The sequence below is a fragment of the Vicia villosa genome, linkage group LG4 (assembly GCF_029867415.1).
Source record: "Vicia villosa cultivar HV-30 ecotype Madison, WI linkage group LG4, Vvil1.0, whole genome shotgun sequence".
In the NCBI taxonomy this organism is placed as follows: domain Eukaryota; kingdom Viridiplantae; phylum Streptophyta; class Magnoliopsida; order Fabales; family Fabaceae; genus Vicia; species Vicia villosa.
The window spans coordinates 194894909-194916418 of NC_081183.1; the positions used below are offsets into that span (position 1 = coordinate 194894909).

The following is a 21510-nucleotide window of genomic DNA, read 5'->3' on the forward strand; positions in this document are numbered from 1 at the left end:
GTTGGACATCATTGGTACAGGAAATATGGGCATACTTACTTCTACATGAATACTCTTGCTACAAATATAATATGAAAATAATGCTTATTTTATGGATTTTTTTAACTGCCAGTGAGGTTTTTAACTATGTTACATTCATTTTTAACCATGTATATGGTATTCTGTCATTGAGATTTTTAACTATGTATAAGATATCCTGTCATTGAAATTAAATAAGAGTGAAGTTCATATAAGCTCTGCATAAGCTGTTTTTGGAAGCAATTATGGGGGCTTAGGGTCATATTGCCGCAGGTTTGAAAGTTTGCTCACATGTGAATCTTTTTATGCAGATGTACATGCTGGAAATCTGTGGCTTCTACGTAATGGCCGTATTGAATTTCTTGACTCAGGTATGCTTTTTCTCTGAGAACCAATGAAATTAGAAATATCTAAATATGTCTTAAGGGATAATTGTTCATGACATACATAACATTTTGATGAATTGATATTTATAGGATTAACTGTTAGCCTATAAGTTGTATAATAGTATTTTACTACGATATTCTTACTGATCCTAGGCGTTATATTTTAATTGTTCATTAATAGTTTGTTTTCTAATTAGCATTTTAATGGTCCTACTGTAACCATTATATAATGATATGATTCATTTCATTCTTTAATTTTGTTTTTTTATTTATATTTTTACTACAATTTTGTTTTCTTAACTTATATATTTATTTTAACTACTTTTCATATTTTTCATTTTTTACAATTTAATTTAAATATTAAGTGTCTCAATACGAGAAAATATATACATCTCTTATAAATTAATTCAGGTGGACAATTATTTTCAGACAAAGGGAATATAATATTAATGGAAAGAGTTATTTTAAAATTAATAAATAAATTTTAATATATTTTTTAATAATTGGGAACAATTTTTTTAATCCAAATATAAATTAGAATATGTTTTTTAATAAACTCATTCGGTTAAATAATTTAGTTTTTCATTTTTACATTCTTATTATATTGATTGATTATTAACAGGACATGAAGTTATTGATCAAAATATTGATTATTAACGGGACATAAAGTTACTGATCAAAATATTTTTTATTAATTATATCTTGAATTATTAATTTATCACGGGTAACCAAACATTTTTTATTAAAAAATATATATCTAAAACAAATGCGCGCCACGTACCAGAACCCGTGCGTTCGCACGGGTTTGTTACTAGTTTTAGCATAAATTAATTACTTAAAAAGGTTGTTAATAATACAATTAGTCTTGCAGTCTTTTCACAACAGGACACCTATCATTAACGTGGTAGATATGTCATTATTGAATGAAAAGTACATTTCTCTGCCCTTGTCTACAACACCATTGGTTGCAACCTTTTTATGGTACCTATTTTTCCATCCATGCATTACTATATTACTTTGTTATTATTACCTTTTAAGACCCTCTTTTGTCATAATAATAACACATACTTTATATCTAGATAGAAACCTATTAGAATTTAGAAACTTTCTCTCTTCTATATATGTTACTAACTTATTCTAAACTTGGAAATAGTACATTCATCATAATTGTAAATACAATAGTACTCTCTCTCTCTCATTCAAATTTCTTTAAGTTATATCAATTCCTTGAAACTTAATTGCTTATTTTTTCAGTTCATAGTTTGGAGAAATGGAAGAGTACATTAAAAAGTTAATTGTTGTTGGAGTTTTTTCATGGGCCGCAACTTTTCTTGTAGTCAGAAAAATCTTTCCAAAACGTTCATTTGATTTCTGCAACAGAATTGTTTCTACAATTCATGCAATCTTAGCAGTAACATTGGCTACTTTATCGGTCGAAGATTGGAAATGTCCACTTTGTCCTATGGCAGCAACTTCTTCCCACAAACAGGTATTCAATTTTTATTCTGTTATTTTTATTGTGAAGGTTATATTCGTGATTAATGAAATTAAATTTTAGATTTGAATTTTGTTTTTTCAGATGCAAGTTCTTGCGGTGAGCCTTTCGTACCTGATTTACGATCTAGTTTGTTGTTTATTCGACGAAAAAACCAATATGGATAATACTGTCCATCATTTGGTAAGCATTGTTGGACTCTTAGCAGGTCTTTGCTATCAGAAGGTAATTAAATTAATTTTTAGTGTTAATTAATGGAGATTATTTAATAAAGTTGTGGTAACGTTTTGCTATATATGTTACTGAAAACAGTGTGGCTCAGAGATGGTAGGGGCAGTTTGGGTAACAGAAATGTCAAGCCCATTTTTGCATTTGAGAGAACTTCTAAAGGAACTTGGTTACAAGGACACTGCCCTTAATTTGACTGCTGATGTAAGTAAAATAGTCTCCGAAACGTGATTTATTGAATAACTGATGTATCTGATCTATATATGTTTGATTCATCAGTCCTATATATGAATGAATTTTTCGAACTAATATTTATGAAAATTGTGCAGATTCTATTTGCTTCAATATTTACATTTGCTAGGATGATGATTGGACCATGTATCACTTACATAACAGTAACTTCCAATAATCCATTACTCATAAAGGTATAATAATAGTAGTAATAATAAAAAAAAATTCTACTTTTTTAATTTATATTTTGAATGTGAAAATATATTAATGGAAAATTGATTGTTATGCAGGCAATGGGATTGGGTTTGCTGCTTGTGAGTACATTCTGGTTCTTGAAAATTGTAAGAATGATGAAATACAAATTGAGCAAAAAATCATCAACATCCAAAAATGGTATCAAGAAAAGCAACAGCATCAGAAACAAGACAGCTAGCTAGGAGATGGGATGAATTAATGTTTGAGGTTTTATGATTCTTTTAATGGATAGACACAAAGAAAGAGATACTTTAGGTTCAAAGTGGCCCCTCAGTCATTACTTCAATTTGCTGAATTCAAGACACATAAATTTTGTACAAACTGTTCTCAGTGTACAAAATGGTTTATGAGGAGATTGGATAGATCTTGTTCTAATATTGTTAAATCTTGTTTTTTTAATTTATATTTTACTCAGAATTTATAATAGTACTTTATTATTTTACAATATTATGTAAGTTCATCATTGCTTAATTTATAGCCAACATGGAAGAGAGAAAAATGTTGCATCTTCCTCACACCATTGACTAAATTTATAGAAAAATTTAATCATCAATTTCAGACTCGGAGTCACCTTGTTCGAGTTTGCGAATCTAAGAAAAAATCGAGGAATTGCACTCACTCATTTTTGCTTTTATCCTATACACAAAGTAGAAGACATTAAATTGAAAGTAGTACAAATAATATAAAATTGAAATTTTCTTTTGATTGAATTGAAGATTTTTTTAGACCTCCAATAATGTCATATTCCATCACATATACTAATTTGAACTGAAAAATATCAAGTACACTAAACTCAATAATAATACACCAAAATTTCTTGCATCACAAAACTAGCAGTTGATTTTCACCAATGCTGCTGCTGCATATTCATCTGCCTAACAAATCAGTATACAAACTCTTGCCATTTCATAAATATGTATCGCATTTTTCAGCATGCATCGTCTCAGAAAAATCTCACTCAACTTCTTTGACAATTCTTTTAACGCGTAACGGCTTTGTTGTAACACTCCCTGGAGCACTGTGAGCTTTCCTCCTGTCTTCCTTTCTTTTCTTAGCAGTCGCCATAGCACGCATCAATGCAGAAGCTTTGTATACTGGTCTTGGTAAGTGTCTATGCCTTGAGATACGTTTAACTTCAGGAAGGTGTCCGTAGCGTTTCTTTATCGCCTCGTGATATTCATGCTTCTTCTTTTCTCTTGGGAGAATCTGCCATCATATCATAAACAAGTGATTTTCAGCGAAAGAAGGGAATATATATATGTGTGGGTGCACGCGCGCGCGCGAGTCAACGACAAAATCAACTTACTACTCCAAGTTGTTCTGATGCTTTGGCCTTCCAAAGCCTGAGGTTAGTATCGTCACTTCCCGAAATCACGTAACTTCCATCACCGCTGAACTTGACACAGAATACTCTTTGCATTCTTTTAGTATGATAAATCTCTCGGCTGTGACCGGCAGTATTAGGGAAGATTCTCACCTACAAATGAGAAACCGTTAATAGATACGACCCTAATTCACCAAGAACAAATGACAGGATTATAATGAAGTCTAAGATGACTAACTGTTCTATCGTAAGATCCGGTAACAAACTCCCGACCAGTTGGTGAGTAGTCAATATCCATCCTGTAGAACGAATGATAAAAATGTTAGTACGGCGATTTGCAGAAGTACAAAATACAGTAAATGTTGAAAGAAAATCCATTATTACACGGCAGAAACGTGATCTTTATGAACATATTTGGCTATATCCAAATTCCTGAGATCATAACTGTAGCAGCAACCATCTTCATTTGCCTGCATATGCCAATGAAATATGTCCATAAGAATTGAAATATCACTAAAAATTTGATTTTGAAATATGACTACAAAAACCGTAAATCAAATCAATCAGATAAACTTACAACTGTAAAATTAAGGGGTTCCATCGGGTTCCAAGCTATAGAATTGGTTTTGGTCTGTCACGTTGGATATAAATTAGTATAGTCATGAATATATTTGCAATAAAGATCAAAAGATATGGAGAAAATACTAACACGGTATGAATTAATCAATTGGGAAAACATAAATCAGTGATGAAATTAAACTAATGATAATTGATAAGAGATCATTACCATCATTATCAATTTCCTCAATGGGGTGGCCTTACGCAAATCATACAGATTTATGCTTCTGTCACTGAAAAAACAAAACAAAAAATTGATAATAATGAGATCAGAAAAATTCAAACGTGCAACGAAGAAAAAGATCGAAAAACAAGTTTAAAGGGGGGTGTCAGTGGCTTTTTTATCTTTGACATCAGTATCACATGATGTACCTAGCTGAGCTTGCTAATAGATTTGGTTCTGCCGGACTAAAGCGGACAGAAAGCACTGTATCGGATCCCCATACAAAACTGTTTACTGGTTGAGACCTACAGAAAAGAAGTAACACCAAATAAAAAATAAGAGCCTACAAAAGCAGTCTGTGATGATAAATATGAAAAGTATTCAGAAACAGATATCAAAACCTGTTGTGGTTCCATATATCTACTTGAGCGCCACCTGTGGCAAAATGCTCACCGTCCCACTGGTGATCAACAGCGCTAAAAAATAAAGAAAACCAAATTCGGCAAGCGTAAAAATACAAGAAATTTCAATATCTTCCTGGAATAAATAAGCATCCTGTAACTTACCAAAATGCATTCTTCCAAACATGAACACTTGCCGGCTAGAAGGAAAAAATTCACAAAATTGCGAGTTAATATATCCAAAAGATAATTTTACAAAAAAAATCCTCCAGCACAAAATTCTACCTCAACGGTTTTAATTGCAGCATTTGACTCCACAAAAGAAGCAACGGGAATTTTCCAAAGTCTGACACTGAACACGCAAAATCCCAGTTCACATTAGAAGAGTTACACTGGTGGATAAGCATGTCAGTTTAGTATTATAGTAAAAAATACGGAATGGTTGATACTTACGTGGAATCAGTTCCACATGAAACAAGAATGCGTCCATCTGTAGATGCTGTCAGGCCTCGCACAGCACCTTGGTGACCAGGGAACCGACAAACAGTATGCCTTTATTTTCAAACAAAACAACATTAGATACATCATAATATGGTCTCACAATCAGTAATCATGAAAATCCTCCCTCCCATCATTGCCTAAAGTCAAACTAAAAAAGTTGATGCGAAGGGCATTCGCCAATATCTTTCTTCTCAATATATGCAAGTTTGATGTATTATTAAATAATTTAATCATCATATAAGAACTAAGAACTTTTTATGATCATCCTTCAGAAAGCGAATATATCCTAAATCCATGAACTAATTAGAAAGTCTCAAGGCATATTTGATACAGCAAACTAAGGTTTGTTTGTATCTAGAAGAGGAACTTTCAACTTCTTTTAGCTTTGCACGCTATCCGTGATTGTCCATGAATGCTAAAAAAGAAAGGGCAGAAAAAAGAAGCAGCTCCAACAACAGCCCAATTATTAAACGATACAAACACATGCTTGTATATAATTCATACAAATGTTGTTCGATGCACAGATCATACCATACATCATATAATTGATATTAAATTCCTGATAGAAACAGAAACATTTAAAATTGAAATTAAAAGATAAAACATATTTTACCTAGCAGCTATATCCCAGAGACGAATATCTGCAAACACAATAAACACAACAAGGGAAAATGTTAAAGGCTTTCATCTCATATGGAGTAGTGTGAATATAATGGTTTAAAATGGATTGAGAAATAAGTAAGGAAAAGATGTATTCATTAGTATAGAGGAGGGAAAAGTGAAGAAAAAAACATGAAGGACCAAAATGAGCAGCCAGATAGATGGCCAGGGTTTAAAAGAGGAGTAATGCCGTAAGATACAGAACTTTCGTGATTTTAACCTCTAAACATTTTATGGTTGGTTTGATTATTATGTATGATGAATTATGCAAAGAAACCATTCTAGTTTTAATAACTGTGCATTTTCAAAATAACAAAGGTTACAGTCAAATAAGCATGATGAAAACATAATCTTCATTCTTGCCCGCTAATAAGGAGGTTTGGAAATATTGAGTCAGTTCAATGAGTAATACACAACCAAAACATATTGGCTAAAGATTAAAGGTTGGTTGTTAGATAAGTCGCAGTAGTGACAACCCATCGCCTTTTCTCTAAAGAATCCCGGTCCACCTGAATCTAATTATCTCCTGAACTTAAAATCCATAATCCAACTCACTCATGCTTTGAAAATTGTTAAACTAATACACTTTTCCAGGGAAAAAAAGTATAATTGTAGACGACGTATCGTCTCTAGAAAAGTATTGTTCGTGACCAAAGGGTAGCTACAAATAGCTAGAAGAGTCCTAGTAGATCTGCTGAAAAACCATCAATAAAACATGGGTCGGGTCCGATATTGGTATGGTATCAGACCAAGCTTTCTACTGTATCAACCCATCCCTCTTCCAAACATTCTCAATTCATCATTACCATTACCATAATTCATGACCATTCTAATTCACTTCAAATATTCTTTTAAACCAATCCAAAAGAATAAACATTCATCACATGGCAAAACAATTTACTCCCTATCCTCTACCAAACTTTTCCATTCTAAAATCAAAAGTACAACAATAGAATCAAGCCATTAAACAAAACAACATAATCATGGACCCGTTTGGATTAACTTATGTGAGCTCATCTACTGATATTAGCACTAGTAAAATTGGATTGGAGAGCTTAGATAAACAACTTATTAACAACATTCATAAGCTATTTTCAGCTTATTTCCATAAACTCTCCAGAATAGCTTATGAGAACAACTTATGCTTACATGAAAACATAATTAAGCTATATATCCAAAAAGAGAAGACTGAAGTACCTCCATCCATAGAACCAGAGAAAATCTCTTTCAACTGACTAGGGTTCTTAGCCATACACGAAACAGCATCAACATGTCCCTCCATTGCTCCAATAAAAGGTCTTGCAAAAATCTAAATTCACCAAAAAAAATAAAAAATCAGTAACAAACCAACAAACATATCACAAATCCAATAAAAACACCAAAGGGGGAAAATTTCTAACCTTGTCCAACTTGACTGCATTAAGAGCACGTTGATATTCAAGTGCTTTCTCTTGAGGACGAAGAATGGGGTCGTAATTACGGAACACACGCTTTATAAAACAAAAGGGTAACGTTAGAATACGAAAAAGATGATAAATTTGATTGAGTTAAGAAGAATGAAGAAGTTGAATTACCTGAAGGTCTTGGCTTCTTTCTCTGGTGAACTCGTCTGTAGAACGTGAGATAACTTTGACCTTCATGGTTTTAGACTTTGTTGGCCGGAAACTATGTTTAGCGGCGGCGTTCGCCGATTGTGTTTTCCGGCGAGGTTGAGCTCAGTGCGCAGACAGAATTGCTTTCAAGGGCAAAGGGAGAGCGGCTGAATTGTGTTGAGGTGCAAGATGATGGGCCTAATTCAAAAGAAGTGGATTGGGCCTATTAGAATCATATTTCTGCTCCGAGGCTGTTCTCCCATACACTTGAGGATATGGATATGTCAAAAATGTCCTCGGTTTTTAGAAATATACCGTTTTTCCACAAAATAAGTGTAAAATGGATGACCGAATATTTTATGGGATATACTCGAAGATGTATCTCGGAAAATACTCCATAACAATGACATGTGTGGTTTACATTTACACATATTTGTGAAAAAACGGAATTCGTCAAATGTGTGAACACTCAAATTACATGTATGGGATATATTCCGAAAACATACATTTTGAAAATTTTGATGAAAAATACAAGAGTTTAATGCAATTTCATATAACATATATTTTGGCAAACAATAAATGGAAGTTTGATGCAATTTGTGGTTTATCATAACAATGTTATTTAAGAATGTTAGCAACCAATTTATAAATTTAAATTTAATGCAATTTGTGGTTTACATAACAATGACTTGTGTGACAAGTTAGTCGGTCATTCAGTTGTATGTCGCCTTATGTCTGAATAGAATAAAATTGTTTCAAACATGACATCCAATACGGTACAACTCAAAAACATACTTGCAACTTTGAAGCGTAAAAGACCCAAATATCTCAAATATCAAGTAAGTATATAATATTTGTGTCCTTAACAACAAGGCATTAAGAGGGGGATAAAACTTAAATGCAAAAATTGTTGAAACTTCTAAATGATAACAATTATATATCTAGGTACCAAACATGCGAAGATGGAATAATTGTTCAAGATATATTTTGGACTCATCTTAATTCCATAAAGTTGTTCAACATGTATCCCATTGTAAAAATATTAGGAAATTTCAAATTTTCCGATAAAAATCATAATTTTTATGAGTTTATACCAGAAATTTCAAAATTTATGGTAAAAACTCATGAAATTTTTTAGTAGCAATTTCGAATTGTGTGCATTCTTACCAGAAATTTCTTATAAAAACTATTGTATTTTTCATCAAAATTTTCAAAATGTATGTTTTCGAAAACTCTGAATGAATTGCTAAAAATTTCGTTCAAATTTTTAACTTAAATTTGTCCATAGACAGTTTGGAAATTATCAAAATATTGGGGGTGTCATATTCAACTTGGAGGTGGCAAGTTAAATACTCCAACTTTACCTATGGGATGTTAGAAATGACATTGTCCTTGAGTAACCCAACTTCAACTTCAAGAAGCAAAAAAACCATTTAAAAACACATATTTTTTTTACCATCATCCACAATTCAAAATAAATTTGCATTAATATGATATCTGTTGTGAAATCGATGCCAACAATAAAGTATAATAGGTTTATTTTTTGGCAAGAAACCCACAAGGGTAGGAAAGATGGAAGCAATAAAAACACAATGATATTGGTTATAAACTGCTATTCTTTACTTTCTCTTTTGAAATAAGATTACAAGTGTTACAGAATAACAAATAATCTCTCTCACCCTAATTAGAATTTGTAGTGTGCAATAATGAGAGACTAGTATGCTATTTATAAGAAAACTAACATACTAAACTAATGAACTTTTACACATAGACCCATTACATAAGCTAACTTAAGAAACAAGCTAACTTAAATAATTGGGCTTAAAAAATTGGCCCGATTCGACATGCTAACAATCCTAGCATTTTAACTACTGCATACTTGAGATACTTCAACTACAGCATTGCAAGTCTTCAACTACAACATATGAACAAACTTCAACGACATGCTAAGATCATGACGTTTCCGCTCTTTAGCAACATATCACATTTAACAATGATCGCTCGAGCTTGAAGTTTTCGCTCTTTAGCAAAACCTTCAAGCCACAATGCTTCTTTCACAGCTTCAGTGAGGGTAATATATTTTGCTTCAGTGGTTGATAAGGAAACAACCTTACGAAGTGTTGTTTTCCAATTGATTGTTGTGCCAAATATAGTGAACAAATATCCAAAACCAGATTTCCTATAATCCATACAACCTACATAATCAGAGTCGACACACCATTTGATTACTGCTTTACTATATTTACCACAAGCTCCACCATAAATTAGGACTCTGTTCAGAAACCCATTTATATATCTTAGAATCCACTTCAATGTTTGCTAATAAGCCTTTCCAGGATTCGCCATGTACCTGTTTACAAGACTTACTGCATATGTTATGTCAGGTCTAGTACATACCATAACATACATCAAAGAACCTACTGTGTTAGCATATGGGATGATATTCATATAAGACCTTTTGACCTCAGTATTGGGACACTGATTTATACTTAGCTTGAACTGAAGATTTGTTTATATCACGATATGATATGAATTCGACATACAAAATTTGTCGTGAATCTTTTTGAGGTATGTCTCTTGAGGTAAGCATAATCTCGACTGCTTTTTATCTCTTCGAATGTCAAAAAAGAAGTCTTCACATCCATCTGTGCAAGTTCTAGGTCGAACTTCACATCCATAGCTAACAATATTTTGATGGATCTATGCTTTACAACAGGTGAGAATACATCATTGAAGTCAACACCTTCTTTATGAGTGAACCCCCTTGCGACCAATCTTGCCTTGTATCTTTTCGGCATCACTCATTCGATTCCTTCCTTAACCTTGAAAATCCACTTACAACTGACTAACATGGACCCTTTAGGTTTCTCGATCAGCTCCCAAGTGTTATTATTATGAAGAGATTTCATCTCATCATCCATGGCCATCATCTATTCAATCTTATTTTGACTCCTCATAACTTCCTTATAGTCTCTAGGTTCTTCGTTTAGAACCTCATTTGCAGATATTAAGGCATAAGTTATAAGATTTGCATACTCAAGTCTCTGAGGTGGCTTGATGACTCTTCTCGGCCTATCTATTTCAAATGGATAGTGTTGAAGCAGTAAAGCGGCAAGCAACAAAAGATTCGAAAATATTTATCCGGGAATTTATCGTCTCCACAGGGATCAGTTCGAGGGAAAGAACGCCATTCAAAAGTTAATGCGGTTATAAGCTTGGGTTTAAATGTTTGAAACATAAAAACGGAAAAGTAAATATCAACACAAAAAGAATACATTCTTCAAATAGAAGAAACTATCAAGTATTGCATATAATTTACTCTTCACAAACTTAAACTTATCGACCAGTTGCGCTCAGTCTACTATACTCCTCAAACCATTCACGTGTTGCCCGCTGTCGGCATTTGTATCCAAACACCTCCACGAGTTCTATCGTATGCTTAGTTGACGATTTCTCCACCAATCAAACATACGGTAGCTTACCGTGTTAAATTAAAAAATGCTCGATCGACGATCTCTCCACCAATCAAACAACCTGGTAGCATTACGAACCAACACAAAGTGAACATTAACTCTTCATCTATCTCTAGAATCAAGAAGTTAATGATTATCTCTCCTAATCAAGATTTGTGAGGTCTATCTCTACAACAACACAAACCCCTAACATCAAGATGCAAAACAACCCACCAAACATAACCCAAACATCAAGATGTAAAAAATCAGGAAAAACAACAAGTTTATATTGTAAAGCAAACTTTATACAACGCCATGGGTGGCAAATATACATGAGATCAAAGTATATATATACAAAACCCACAAATGAAACCACAAAGAGAAGAAAAGAAGAAAAACCCAAAAATCTCACAGTTTTTCGGCTCCGATTGATGAAGGATTTAACCCAGATCATCCATTTGATAGCTCCAATGTGTTTTCTAGCATCATTCCACTCAAAAAATGTTATTGGATGAAATTGGAACTCTAAAACTCCAACCATCCCTCCAAAAATGTGATTTTTCTACCTTAAAACACGTTTCTGCCGACACTACTTCGCCCGGCGACTAAAATGGTTCGCCCGGCGACTCCAGACAGCAAGTTGGCACATTTTTGGGTCGGTTGGGCTCGCCCGACGAGCCCTTTTTTCGCCCGGCGAGACACACCAGTACAGCAAAAAGTTCTGCACTGTTTCGCCAATAACTCGAGAACCGTAACTCCGATTTGCGCCCGGTTCGAAGCGTTGGAAAGCTTATTCCATGCTCTATCCAATAATGAATGAATATCAACTAAATTGATGATTTATTTTTATTTGATTTTGAGATTTATTCGACGATTCGTTGGTTCCGTCGCTCAAAATTGCACGTTTTGAAGCCGTGTCTTTGGCACTTTATTGCTCGTGCTCCAAAAGCGACTCGATATCTACAAAATGAATAGAAAACTATCAAATGGTATATAAATGAATAAAAACTCAATTAAATCCTATTTATACATATTTATACAAAAAGCGGGGAATTATTTAGAGAATATAATACAAAAGAATCGACAAGTGCCACAAAACAATAGTAAAAATAACGAATTTCTGGCACTCAACAGATAGTCATCGATTGTTTCCTTAAATTCCCAAATATCTTTAGCATCTTGTGCTTCTTCTTTGACTTCATCTGGGATACACAATTCAACATCGACATGTTCCACCTCAACAGGAATATCTCCCTGTTCCAGCTCTTGAGATATTTCTGTGCTTCAACCAACCTTATCAGTTTTCTTGAAATCCATTTCAGCTTCGTTAAAAACTACACCTCGATTGGTGATAGATCTCATGTGACTTGGCTCTAGGCACCATAGCCTATAAGCTTTGACTCCTTCAGGGTATCCTATGAACATGCATCTTAGAGCTCTAGGTTCGACCTTGTATTGCCTAATTTGAGTATAGGCTACGCAGCCAAATACTCTAAGATTATTGAGAATCAGTGGATGTCCCGACCAAACTTTTTCAGGTGTCTTTATATCTAACGCAATCGAATGACATCTGTTTATCAGATATTTTGCTATCGAAACAGCCTCTGCCCAAAAAAACTTTTTTAAACTAGCACAAGTTAACATGCATCTAACTCCTTCCAAAATAGTTCGATTAAACCTTTCAACCAAACCATTTATTTAGGGAGTACATGCAGTAATTTTCTGCCTTGCAATACTATAGGATGCACAAAAATTGTCGAACGCCTCATTTCAAAATTCAAGGCCATTATTGGTTCTCAACCTCTTTATCTTTCTACCAGTTTGATTTTCGACTAGGGACTTCTAACTTTTGAAATCCTTAAAAGTTTCATCCTTAGCCTTCTGGATGAATATCCATAACTTTATGGAATAATCATCAACTATGGATAGAAAATACCTTGTTCTTCAATGTGATAAAACACTAGGAATGACAACGGGTTGGTCGGGTGCGGATTTCACACTACTCAAACCCGCACCTGAAGTCAACACCCGAACCCAAACCCAAATGTTGTTCGGGTGGCAAAATAACGCCCACGCCCACACTTGTTGGGTTCGGGTTTTTTCACCCGAACCCGCAGCAAAATACATAAAATACATTTTTCCTAAAATTTTCCTACAACTTTTCATAATATTATATATATATATAAGCGGGTGTGATTTTGAGTTTCAGGTGTGAGTTTCACGCTATCCAAACCCGCACCCGAAATATCAGGTGGCATCCGAAATATCAGGTGGCACCCGAACTTGAACCCAAACCCAATCAACTCAGGTTTTCAGCCGTTGACTGGGGTTCGGGTGCGGGTGGGCCCCACGGATGTGGGTCTGCTTGCCATTTCTTATCGACACCTTGCAGGACCCCACAGACCAGCATGGATGTAATCAATAGATCCATGTGTTCTTTGTTGGCCTTTATTGAACTTCACTCTGCAAGATTTTTCTAGTACATAGGGTTCACAAAACTTCAGCTTTTCGACTATGTCTCCACCGAGCAGATTTTGTTTTCCCTCTCCGACCAAACCCCTTTCACTAACATGGCCCAATCTCATGTGCCAAATTTTTATCTTTGACAAAGGTTCCGTGGATGCAATATCTAGAGAACCACTTACAAGTTCAGTCTCAAGAGTATACAAGTCTTGTTTCTTCACGCCTCTCAAGACTTCTTTCGGCCCCTTCATGACTCTTAGGATACTTTTCTCTCCTTGAAACATATCCTTTCTTGTCGAATTCACCCAGAGAAATCAAATTTCTCTTCAAATCAGGTACATAGTTGACTACAATCAACATCCTTATTTTCTCACCATGGAGCTTGAATATCACATTTCCAACACATACAATCTTACAAGCTTTATTGTTTTCTAGCAATACAGATCCACCATCTTGATCAAATAGTTTCTAGAACAAGTCTTTGTTTCGGGTCATGAGTCAAGTGCAACCTAAATCCATAATCCACTATTTACTTGAGTCATTGCTTAAAAACACGAGAACATCAAATGTATCAAAATCATCTTGAACAATGACAGCGTTGCCATTATCCTCACCTTCATGATTTTTCAGGCGTTCAAGGCACACATTTCTTGTATGACCCTCCTTCTTACAGTGATAACATCGAATACCAATTGCATCACCACTATAAAACTTTTGTTGACTTTTACCCTTCTTCTTGTCGAACTTGCCATCTCTCTTTGTGAATTTCGCCTTAACTGGCAGATCTTCACCAATCTAAGATGGCTTATACTTCTTTCGTTCGTTCAAGTCCTTAGAATATAAGGCTGATTGAACTTCTTCAAAGGTCAGGGACTCTCTTCCATTCAGAGAGTTTCTTTGAAGTGAGCATGTGACGTGGGCAAAGCACACAACAACAATAGAGCTTGATCTTCATCATCGATATTGACATTGATATTTTCAAGATCAAGAATCAGCTTGTTAAACATATCCACTACTCAGCCAATACTTTGTCTTCACTCATCTTGAATTAATATAAAGCTTGCTCCAGGTAGAGTCGATTTACCAATGATTTGGTCATGTACAAACTTTTGAGTTTTATCCATAAACTTGTCGTCGTCGTCTCCTTCGAGACCTGTCGAAGAACCTTATCACCAAGGCTCAATAAGATGGAGATATAGGCTTTCTCTACCATTGTTGTTTTCTCCTTCTTCGTTAACGCAACATTCATGGTTGTGAGTCCCTTCAACGCTTCTAAACAACCCTGCTGAACTAGTAAGGCTTTCATCTTCAAGCACCATAGATCAAAATCGTTCACTTCGGTGAACTCTCCAATCTCATACTTTGATGACAATATCTTCTCCATGCTCATCGCACCAATTTTTTGTGAAATCGATGCCAAGAACAAAGCAAATAGATTTCTTTTCTTGACAAGAAACTCACATGGGTAGAAAAGAGGGAAGCAAGAATAACACAATGAAATTGGTTATAAACTGATATTCTTTACATTCTCTTTGAAACAAGATTACAAGTGTTACAAAATAGCAAATAACCTTTCTCACCCTAGTTAAAATTTGCAGTGTGCAATGATATGAGAGACTAGTATGTTATTTACAATAAAACTAACACATTTAACTAATAAGTTTTTACACACAAACCCATTACACAAGTTAACTTGGGAACAAGCTAACTTAAACAATTAGGCTTAACAAACATGTCTAATTCGACATGCTAACAATTCTAGCATTTCGACTACTGATACTTGAGCATACTTCGACTACAATATTGCAGGCCTTCGACTACAGCATGTAAATAGATTTTGACAGTATATTAAGATCCTGTCGACTTGTCGAACCAAAAAACTATCTTTTAATGATACTAAAATTTGATCAAATATCTGACAATATCAATCTTTAAGAATGCATCTATCCAAATAGGAGTTACAAAGTTGACGTGTAAATAGATACATGGAGATCCAACTTTAATTGTCCCATATTTTGAATGGCATGTCACGGTGATGTACAAATCATTCTAATGGATTAATTATTTATATTTCATTAATTAAATTAAAAATGAAAAAAAATTAAAATCAGAACTAAATTTTTTAAAAGATTTGCTTGCAATTTCATTGAAGCCATCATATTACTTGTGACGGTATTTAAGTTAATAATTTTAGTCCAAAAATATAAAAAAGATATCAAAACTTAAAGAGAATGGAGATCAAAATTTATGAACGGATGAAATTAAGGGGATAAAAACTATATTTAAACCAAAATAGTTTTAATATAATAGTTTTAAAAATATTTATCATTAGTTTGCCACCTAAGCCCATGCGTTGTGTCCACTTAAGCATTTCCTCACCATCACTTAAAATTAGTTTTAATTTAATTTATCATCCTAGTAGTAGAGTAGTTTTTCATGATCAATACACAATCTCAAATTACACATGCATGGAAAATTTCAAGTTTAAACAACAACATAAGCTTATGGAAGAGACGCATTTCCATTCAAAGAAAATATAGGTAGAAACAACACAAACACTCACTTTCAACACCAAGCTTATCTAAGTTATGCAACACAATTCAAACTCTCATAACTACCATAGGTTTAGTACTTCTAAATTCTCACTCTCCTTCTACATTTAAAAAATGCATAACATATAGTTGTGCTTCTTACTTAAATATATAGTAACATTGTTAATTATAAGAAGAAAAAAACACAACATAACACTCAATGACTCTTAATTATAATAACATATAATTATGCTTCTTAATCTTAATTAACTCGACGACAATTCTTGCGAACTTCACCATTAAATCCAGTAAGAGGACGAAGATTTCCCAACTTGATCATCGACAATGCAAATTGCTCAAAGAAGAGACTCTCATCTTGTGCATATTTCTTCACCAGTTCATGAGTTTCTCTAACATTTCCAGTGACAAGCACTTCATCTGAATTAAGTAATCCTTTTCCTCTAAGTAAGAGTTTGAAATATGTGTTATCAAACATTCTTGGAGAACCAAAGTCCAATGGAGAAATGTTGTTGTCACCACCTGATTTTGGACACATTGTTTTCAAACCAAAGTAAAATGTTTTTTCCAGATTTTCATCAGGTTGGTTGTTTCCATTTTGGTTGTATAGTCTTTGCTTGAATGTTGCACATTTTGCTACACCAATTGTATGTGCACCTACATTAAGAAAAAATGTTAAAAAGGTAACACTAATAGAAAATGTCATTAAAACTCTTCGTTACATACTACAAAAAAATAATTTCGATATTCAATAATTTAGAGATTATATAAGTTCAACCTGAGAGGGCGACAAGGTCTACTTCATCAAGGCCTTGACGCTTGAAAAATGTTAAGAGTCCTTCAATCGTGGCATTTGGCGGAGGAATGTTTTTGTTTGAACCTCTTAGGCTCGCTGTTTTTGAGTCTCTCCTTCCTAATGGTAGCTCCCAATTAGGTCCTCCACTCTGTTTCAAAATAATATGAAGTTTAAATTAAGCAAGGTTGTTAAAATCGAGTTTTAACTTGTTAAATCGTCTTATTTTCCGTTTTTAGGTATATATTTTGAGTCAAACCGCTTGTAAATTTGAGTTATCATCTTAGATTATCAACTTATTTAAGCATGTACTATGTAACATGCAGAAAAAAAAATGTAAAAGGTGTTCATTTCAATTTGAATCATGTGTGTTTTTTTCTTACAAGGACAGTGGATCCTCTGGCAGCAAGTGCAACAATGTCTGCACAAGAGACTGTATGAGGACATGTTTGCTCCAATTTAGATTTGATCTCATCAATCACTTGAAAACCTCGGAGGGAATTTTTATTAGGCCCGCCATTTTTTTCACTAGCAATCGTCGCACTATCATCCAACAAAACCGACGCGTCACAACCCTGTCATCAAAGAGAAAATTTTAGATACAAAAGTTTATTTCATTTGTTATGATTGTACGGTTTTGAGGTCGCAAATTTTTATATTGTATAAAAAAAAACTTTTATGTTGCGATTCAGATTGCGGTCAAAGACCTAATTTTAAAACATATATTGGTATTGTGTTTCTAATTAGTTTACTTGGACGAAGCAATCGTGGAAGTGAAGTCGGAGAAGAGAAGCGGCGATTCTGATATCCTTAGCAATGGCCTTCTCGAGGACTGACATGACAATGTCATTAGCTTGAGGACATGAAAACTGATAGAATTGAGGAGAAAGACCAAAGGACATTCCACCATGATGATGCTGACCACCCCAGCCAAAGTTGAAGCCTGGAGGATGAGCATGAGAGAATGTAACAGAGAGGAAAAATGTTAGAAAAAGAATGAGTTTGATGAAAGACATGATTACTATTATTCTGTGTCCCTATTGGATTAGATTGTTTCATATCTATATATAGTGAGTGTGCTATAGAAAAGGATCAAACCACTCATACTAGTATCTTCAACAAATCACCTAATGTTGTGTTTTTGGCCCACATGTGATGCAATGTGTTTTAGTTTTGATAGTGGTTTTGGTTTACCTGCTCCATGACTCGATCAAACATAGTGCAGAATTGATTTGCAATGTTGAGAAACCGCGTTGGATAGTTGTGTTTGAAGATTAACATTTTGTTGTTTTTGTGTGTTTGCTTTTTGAGATATAAGAAAGGAAGATGATGTTAGATAGAGGTGTGATAATCCTGGATATCTTCAAGAATCGTGTTCGTTCACTTTCCGAACAAAGTATTTCGACCCTATATTTGTCTGGGTTCACGAAATCTTTGCGGGGATAATTCTTGAAGAATCAATCTGTTTCTGACAATGGAGAACAGATCAGAATGTAGAGGAAGTATATGATTTCGTGTTTCAAATCGAGACCAAAAGACTCCTTATATAGGAGACCAATGATAGAAACGAACAGACACACCTGTTCGGTAAAACAGTTATGTTGGTTGGAAACGAAGCACTTGTTCGGTAAAACGGTTATGCCCGTTGGGAAAGGGTGCAACTATTCAAACGAAAATTTTACAGCCAGGGGCGCTGCCCCTTGGACCCCGGCAGGGCGCTGCCCCGCACCCCGCCAGAGGCTCCGCCCCTTGGAACCCCGTTTCTATTATTCGTATTCAATTGTACGTTTGGCTCCACGAGCATGCACTCCGCACTATCCTAACTCGTTTCAAGCTTAACGCATAATTGCATCGGCCTTCAGTAAATCACATTACTACCAAAATTACATTGATGATACTAAAATCACCAACAGATGAGTAGCATTCCACATGCAGGTTTTGGGACTTGGTCGTAGAACCAACCAATCTTTGTGGGGTTCAATTCAATCAATGGTTCTATCAAAAAATTCATATACGAATAAACTTAATACTCAACAAGTATATGATATAATAATTAATCATATATGTGGATATATTAAATTTACGAAAAGTTTGTTCTAGGAGCAAAATTCTTAATGGTCAAATAAGCAACCATATGTCACTCAATACAAGACTCTTATCATATCTCATGTAAAACTCTGAATAATCAAACTTGCATATAATCCAAACTTATATATTTCATCTCATGTGAAACTCTTAATAATCAAACATGCAAATAATCCGGTAATACAATAGGTATTTCCAAGGGAAGTAGGTGGTCTTTGCTTAGATAGACCTAGAAACATAAAGATATTTAGAAGAATAATAAAAAATATGACAATTTGTTGTTTACTTGAAATTGTTTGATATCTCTTATTTCAAACACATTTGTTCGCAATTTTTATCAAAGAGATGCAATTCTTACTGATTAATTGGGTCTCATCTCAAGTATTAGGTAACATTAATCTTATTTAAGTTATGATATCACGTTTTTTGTATGTTCCCATGTTACAAAATCTTAATTCCCGTGGATTTGACTGTGTTGTGTTGCCTTTAGTCATATTCATAAACAATGTGCTGTGTTGTCTTTAGTCATATTCATAAACAATATTGCAACAAGTTAGATGTACCTTTTGAATTATGCACCTAACATAAGAAAGTACAATGTTATCATACTCGAAGTCGGAATTTTTTGACTTTAAAGATGTCACATTTCATGAAACGTGTCATTTTCCACTTGTCTTCAATTTCAGGTAGATAACATAAATGACCTAGAATATGAGTCTGAATTTCTCACCCATGATTTTAGCCCTTCTATAACACATATCATCAAGATTTCACTATTAGCTCATCCATCATTTATAATCACACATCAAACCCAATAATGTTAGACATGGAGGATTGTGTTAAGAGTCGCACAAACCGATTTTGTGGAAATGCGTTAGGCTTAATCCATATTCTAAAATAGGACAAGAGTTTATTCAAAATTTGCTGGTCATTTGCTATCATATTTTCGCTATCAGGTCACTCACCATTTATATCCACATATCAAATTCAATAGTGTTGGATGTGAAATATTGTATCAGTATGCCAACTCGCAAGTTGACTCATAGGATCAGACAATCTTGCAATTCAAACCCAACCTTCCGTGCTACGTGCTAGTGAATCGAACTAAAAAAACTTAATAGAATCATTGGACTGCATCAGTAAAATCGTTGGAGTGAATCTAGGTCAAGTTATTATTATATTACATATGGCTAGAATCAAATTTTGCATTGGTGAGTTGTCACATAATCAGCACAGTCACCGATCTGTCGCTTTTAAAGGGGTGACGGGAACAAATGCAACCGCTCAATTCTATGGACTTTACATAAGTAAAAGAACTATAACAAAGAGGCACAAACACGATAGAAATAAAAGAAGATGAGTTTAGAGTGCTGAAATAATTCATGCTGCAGCCATGGGCTTTGTGGAGGTTTTTTTTTCTAGCTATTATGTTGTTTAGGGTGCTTCCTAGTCTTGGAATGCTGTTCATGACAGACATTATTGGCTAGTGAGAAGTGAGATTCTATATGTATTAGAGTTGGAGTATTCTGAGTTTAGAACTAGTGTCTGTCTATAGCAGGTTCTATCCTGTACTGTTACTCTTGAATTACTAGCATGTCTTGTGCTAGATTTTTAATATATTATTATATTTGCCTCTTAAAGAAAACAAAGAAGATAACATGAAGTCTGGAAGCAGAGAAATGTTTAATCAATAAATAAATAAATGAGTGAAGAAGATTGAAAAATCAAACAATTTGGAAAATATAAAATCCAAAAAAAGGCTCTTTGCTTTTATGCCACATACATCATAGGTTATTAAGAATATAATAATTTGATTTTTGTGGGGGAAAAAACAAATGAGAAATAAATAAATAAATAATAATAATAATAATAATAATAATAATAATAATAATAATTAATCCTCTTCAAAAATAATACATTGCACAATGGTTAAGCAGCTATTTAATATTATAATTTAATTTTTTTATCTATGATAATTTTTATGTATATGTATATTAATTTTTTATATAAATAAGATATTTTGATCCTTGTTACGATCCTCAAGTTACCATTTTTTAAATCTCTCTCAAGTGTAAACTCATTTTTTAAAACATTGGTGTGAAGGGGTGTGTTTAAGTCTCACAAATTAGATTTGTAAGAATGAGTTAGCCTCAATCCACATTTTAAGATGATATCAGAGTCTATCCAAAATCTATTGGACAACATGCTATCAGGATGTTTCCACAATCATGTCATCCATCATTTATATTCACGCAAATCCAATAATATTGGGCATGAAGGTGTGTGTATTTAGGTA

General features: G+C 33.9%; 3 protein-coding genes across 3 annotated transcripts; 1 reads left to right on the top strand and 2 right to left on the bottom strand.

Annotated features, from left to right (window-relative positions):
* The first annotated feature begins 1526 nt into the window (after positions 1 to 1526).
* Positions 1527 to 3076, top strand: LOC131596628 (uncharacterized). Its single transcript, XM_058869351.1, has 5 exons — positions 1527 to 1893; positions 1984 to 2124; positions 2212 to 2331; positions 2457 to 2552; positions 2649 to 3076. The coding sequence occupies exons 1-5, from the start codon at positions 1675 to 1677 to the stop codon at positions 2793 to 2795; spliced, it is 723 nt and encodes a 240-aa protein (XP_058725334.1). The 5' UTR covers positions 1527 to 1674; the 3' UTR covers positions 2796 to 3076.
* A 220-nt stretch (positions 3077 to 3296) lies between these two features.
* LOC131596627 (uncharacterized) lies at positions 3297 to 8072 on the bottom strand. The gene is made up of 15 exons (XM_058869350.1): positions 7855 to 8072; positions 7681 to 7770; positions 7478 to 7589; positions 6234 to 6261; positions 5573 to 5671; positions 5405 to 5471; positions 5285 to 5319; positions 5120 to 5194; positions 4928 to 5023; positions 4725 to 4788; positions 4515 to 4568; positions 4322 to 4407; positions 4176 to 4236; positions 3920 to 4090; positions 3297 to 3819 (listed from the first exon to the last, which is right to left on the bottom strand). The coding sequence occupies exons 1-15, from the start codon at positions 7918 to 7920 to the stop codon at positions 3568 to 3570; spliced, it is 1356 nt and encodes a 451-aa protein (XP_058725333.1). The 5' UTR covers positions 7921 to 8072; the 3' UTR covers positions 3297 to 3567.
* Positions 8073 to 16312: 8240 nt separating this feature from the next.
* On the bottom strand, positions 16313 to 18155 carry LOC131594201 (peroxidase 9). The gene is made up of 4 exons (XM_058866287.1): positions 17882 to 18155; positions 17513 to 17704; positions 17115 to 17280; positions 16313 to 16993 (listed from the first exon to the last, which is right to left on the bottom strand). The coding sequence occupies exons 1-4, from the start codon at positions 18143 to 18145 to the stop codon at positions 16581 to 16583; spliced, it is 1035 nt and encodes a 344-aa protein (XP_058722270.1). The 5' UTR covers positions 18146 to 18155; the 3' UTR covers positions 16313 to 16580.
* Between the last annotated feature and the right edge of the window lie 3355 nt (positions 18156 to 21510).

Excerpts from the sequence above, each read along its gene's own strand:
- LOC131596627 (XM_058869350.1), bottom strand. The coding sequence starts at position 7,920 with ATGAAGGTCAAAGTTATCTCACGTTCTACAGACGAGTTCACCAGAGAA. Across the intron at positions 7,771-7,854 it reads AAAGAAGCCAAGACCTTCAG|CGTGTGTTCCGTAATTACGA; the intron begins GTAATTCAACTT and ends TGTTTTATAAAG. Across the intron at positions 5,320-5,404 it reads CTGCAATTAAAACCGTTGAG|CCGGCAAGTGTTCATGTTTG; the intron begins GTAGAATTTTGT and ends TTTTCCTTCTAG.
- LOC131596628 (XM_058869351.1), top strand. The coding sequence starts at position 1,675 with ATGGAAGAGTACATTAAAAAGTTAATTGTTGTTGGAGTTTTTTCATGG. Across the intron at positions 2,125-2,211 it reads CAGGTCTTTGCTATCAGAAG|TGTGGCTCAGAGATGGTAGG; the intron begins GTAATTAAATTA and ends TACTGAAAACAG. Across the intron at positions 2,332-2,456 it reads CCCTTAATTTGACTGCTGAT|ATTCTATTTGCTTCAATATT; the intron begins GTAAGTAAAATA and ends AAAATTGTGCAG.
- LOC131594201 (XM_058866287.1), bottom strand. The coding sequence starts at position 18,145 with ATGTCTTTCATCAAACTCATTCTTTTTCTAACATTTTTCCTCTCTGTT. Across the intron at positions 17,705-17,881 it reads TCCACGATTGCTTCGTCCAA|GGTTGTGACGCGTCGGTTTT; the intron begins GTAAACTAATTA and ends CTTTGATGACAG. Across the intron at positions 16,994-17,114 it reads AGACCTTGTCGCCCTCTCAG|GTGCACATACAATTGGTGTA; the intron begins GTTGAACTTATA and ends TTCTTAATGTAG.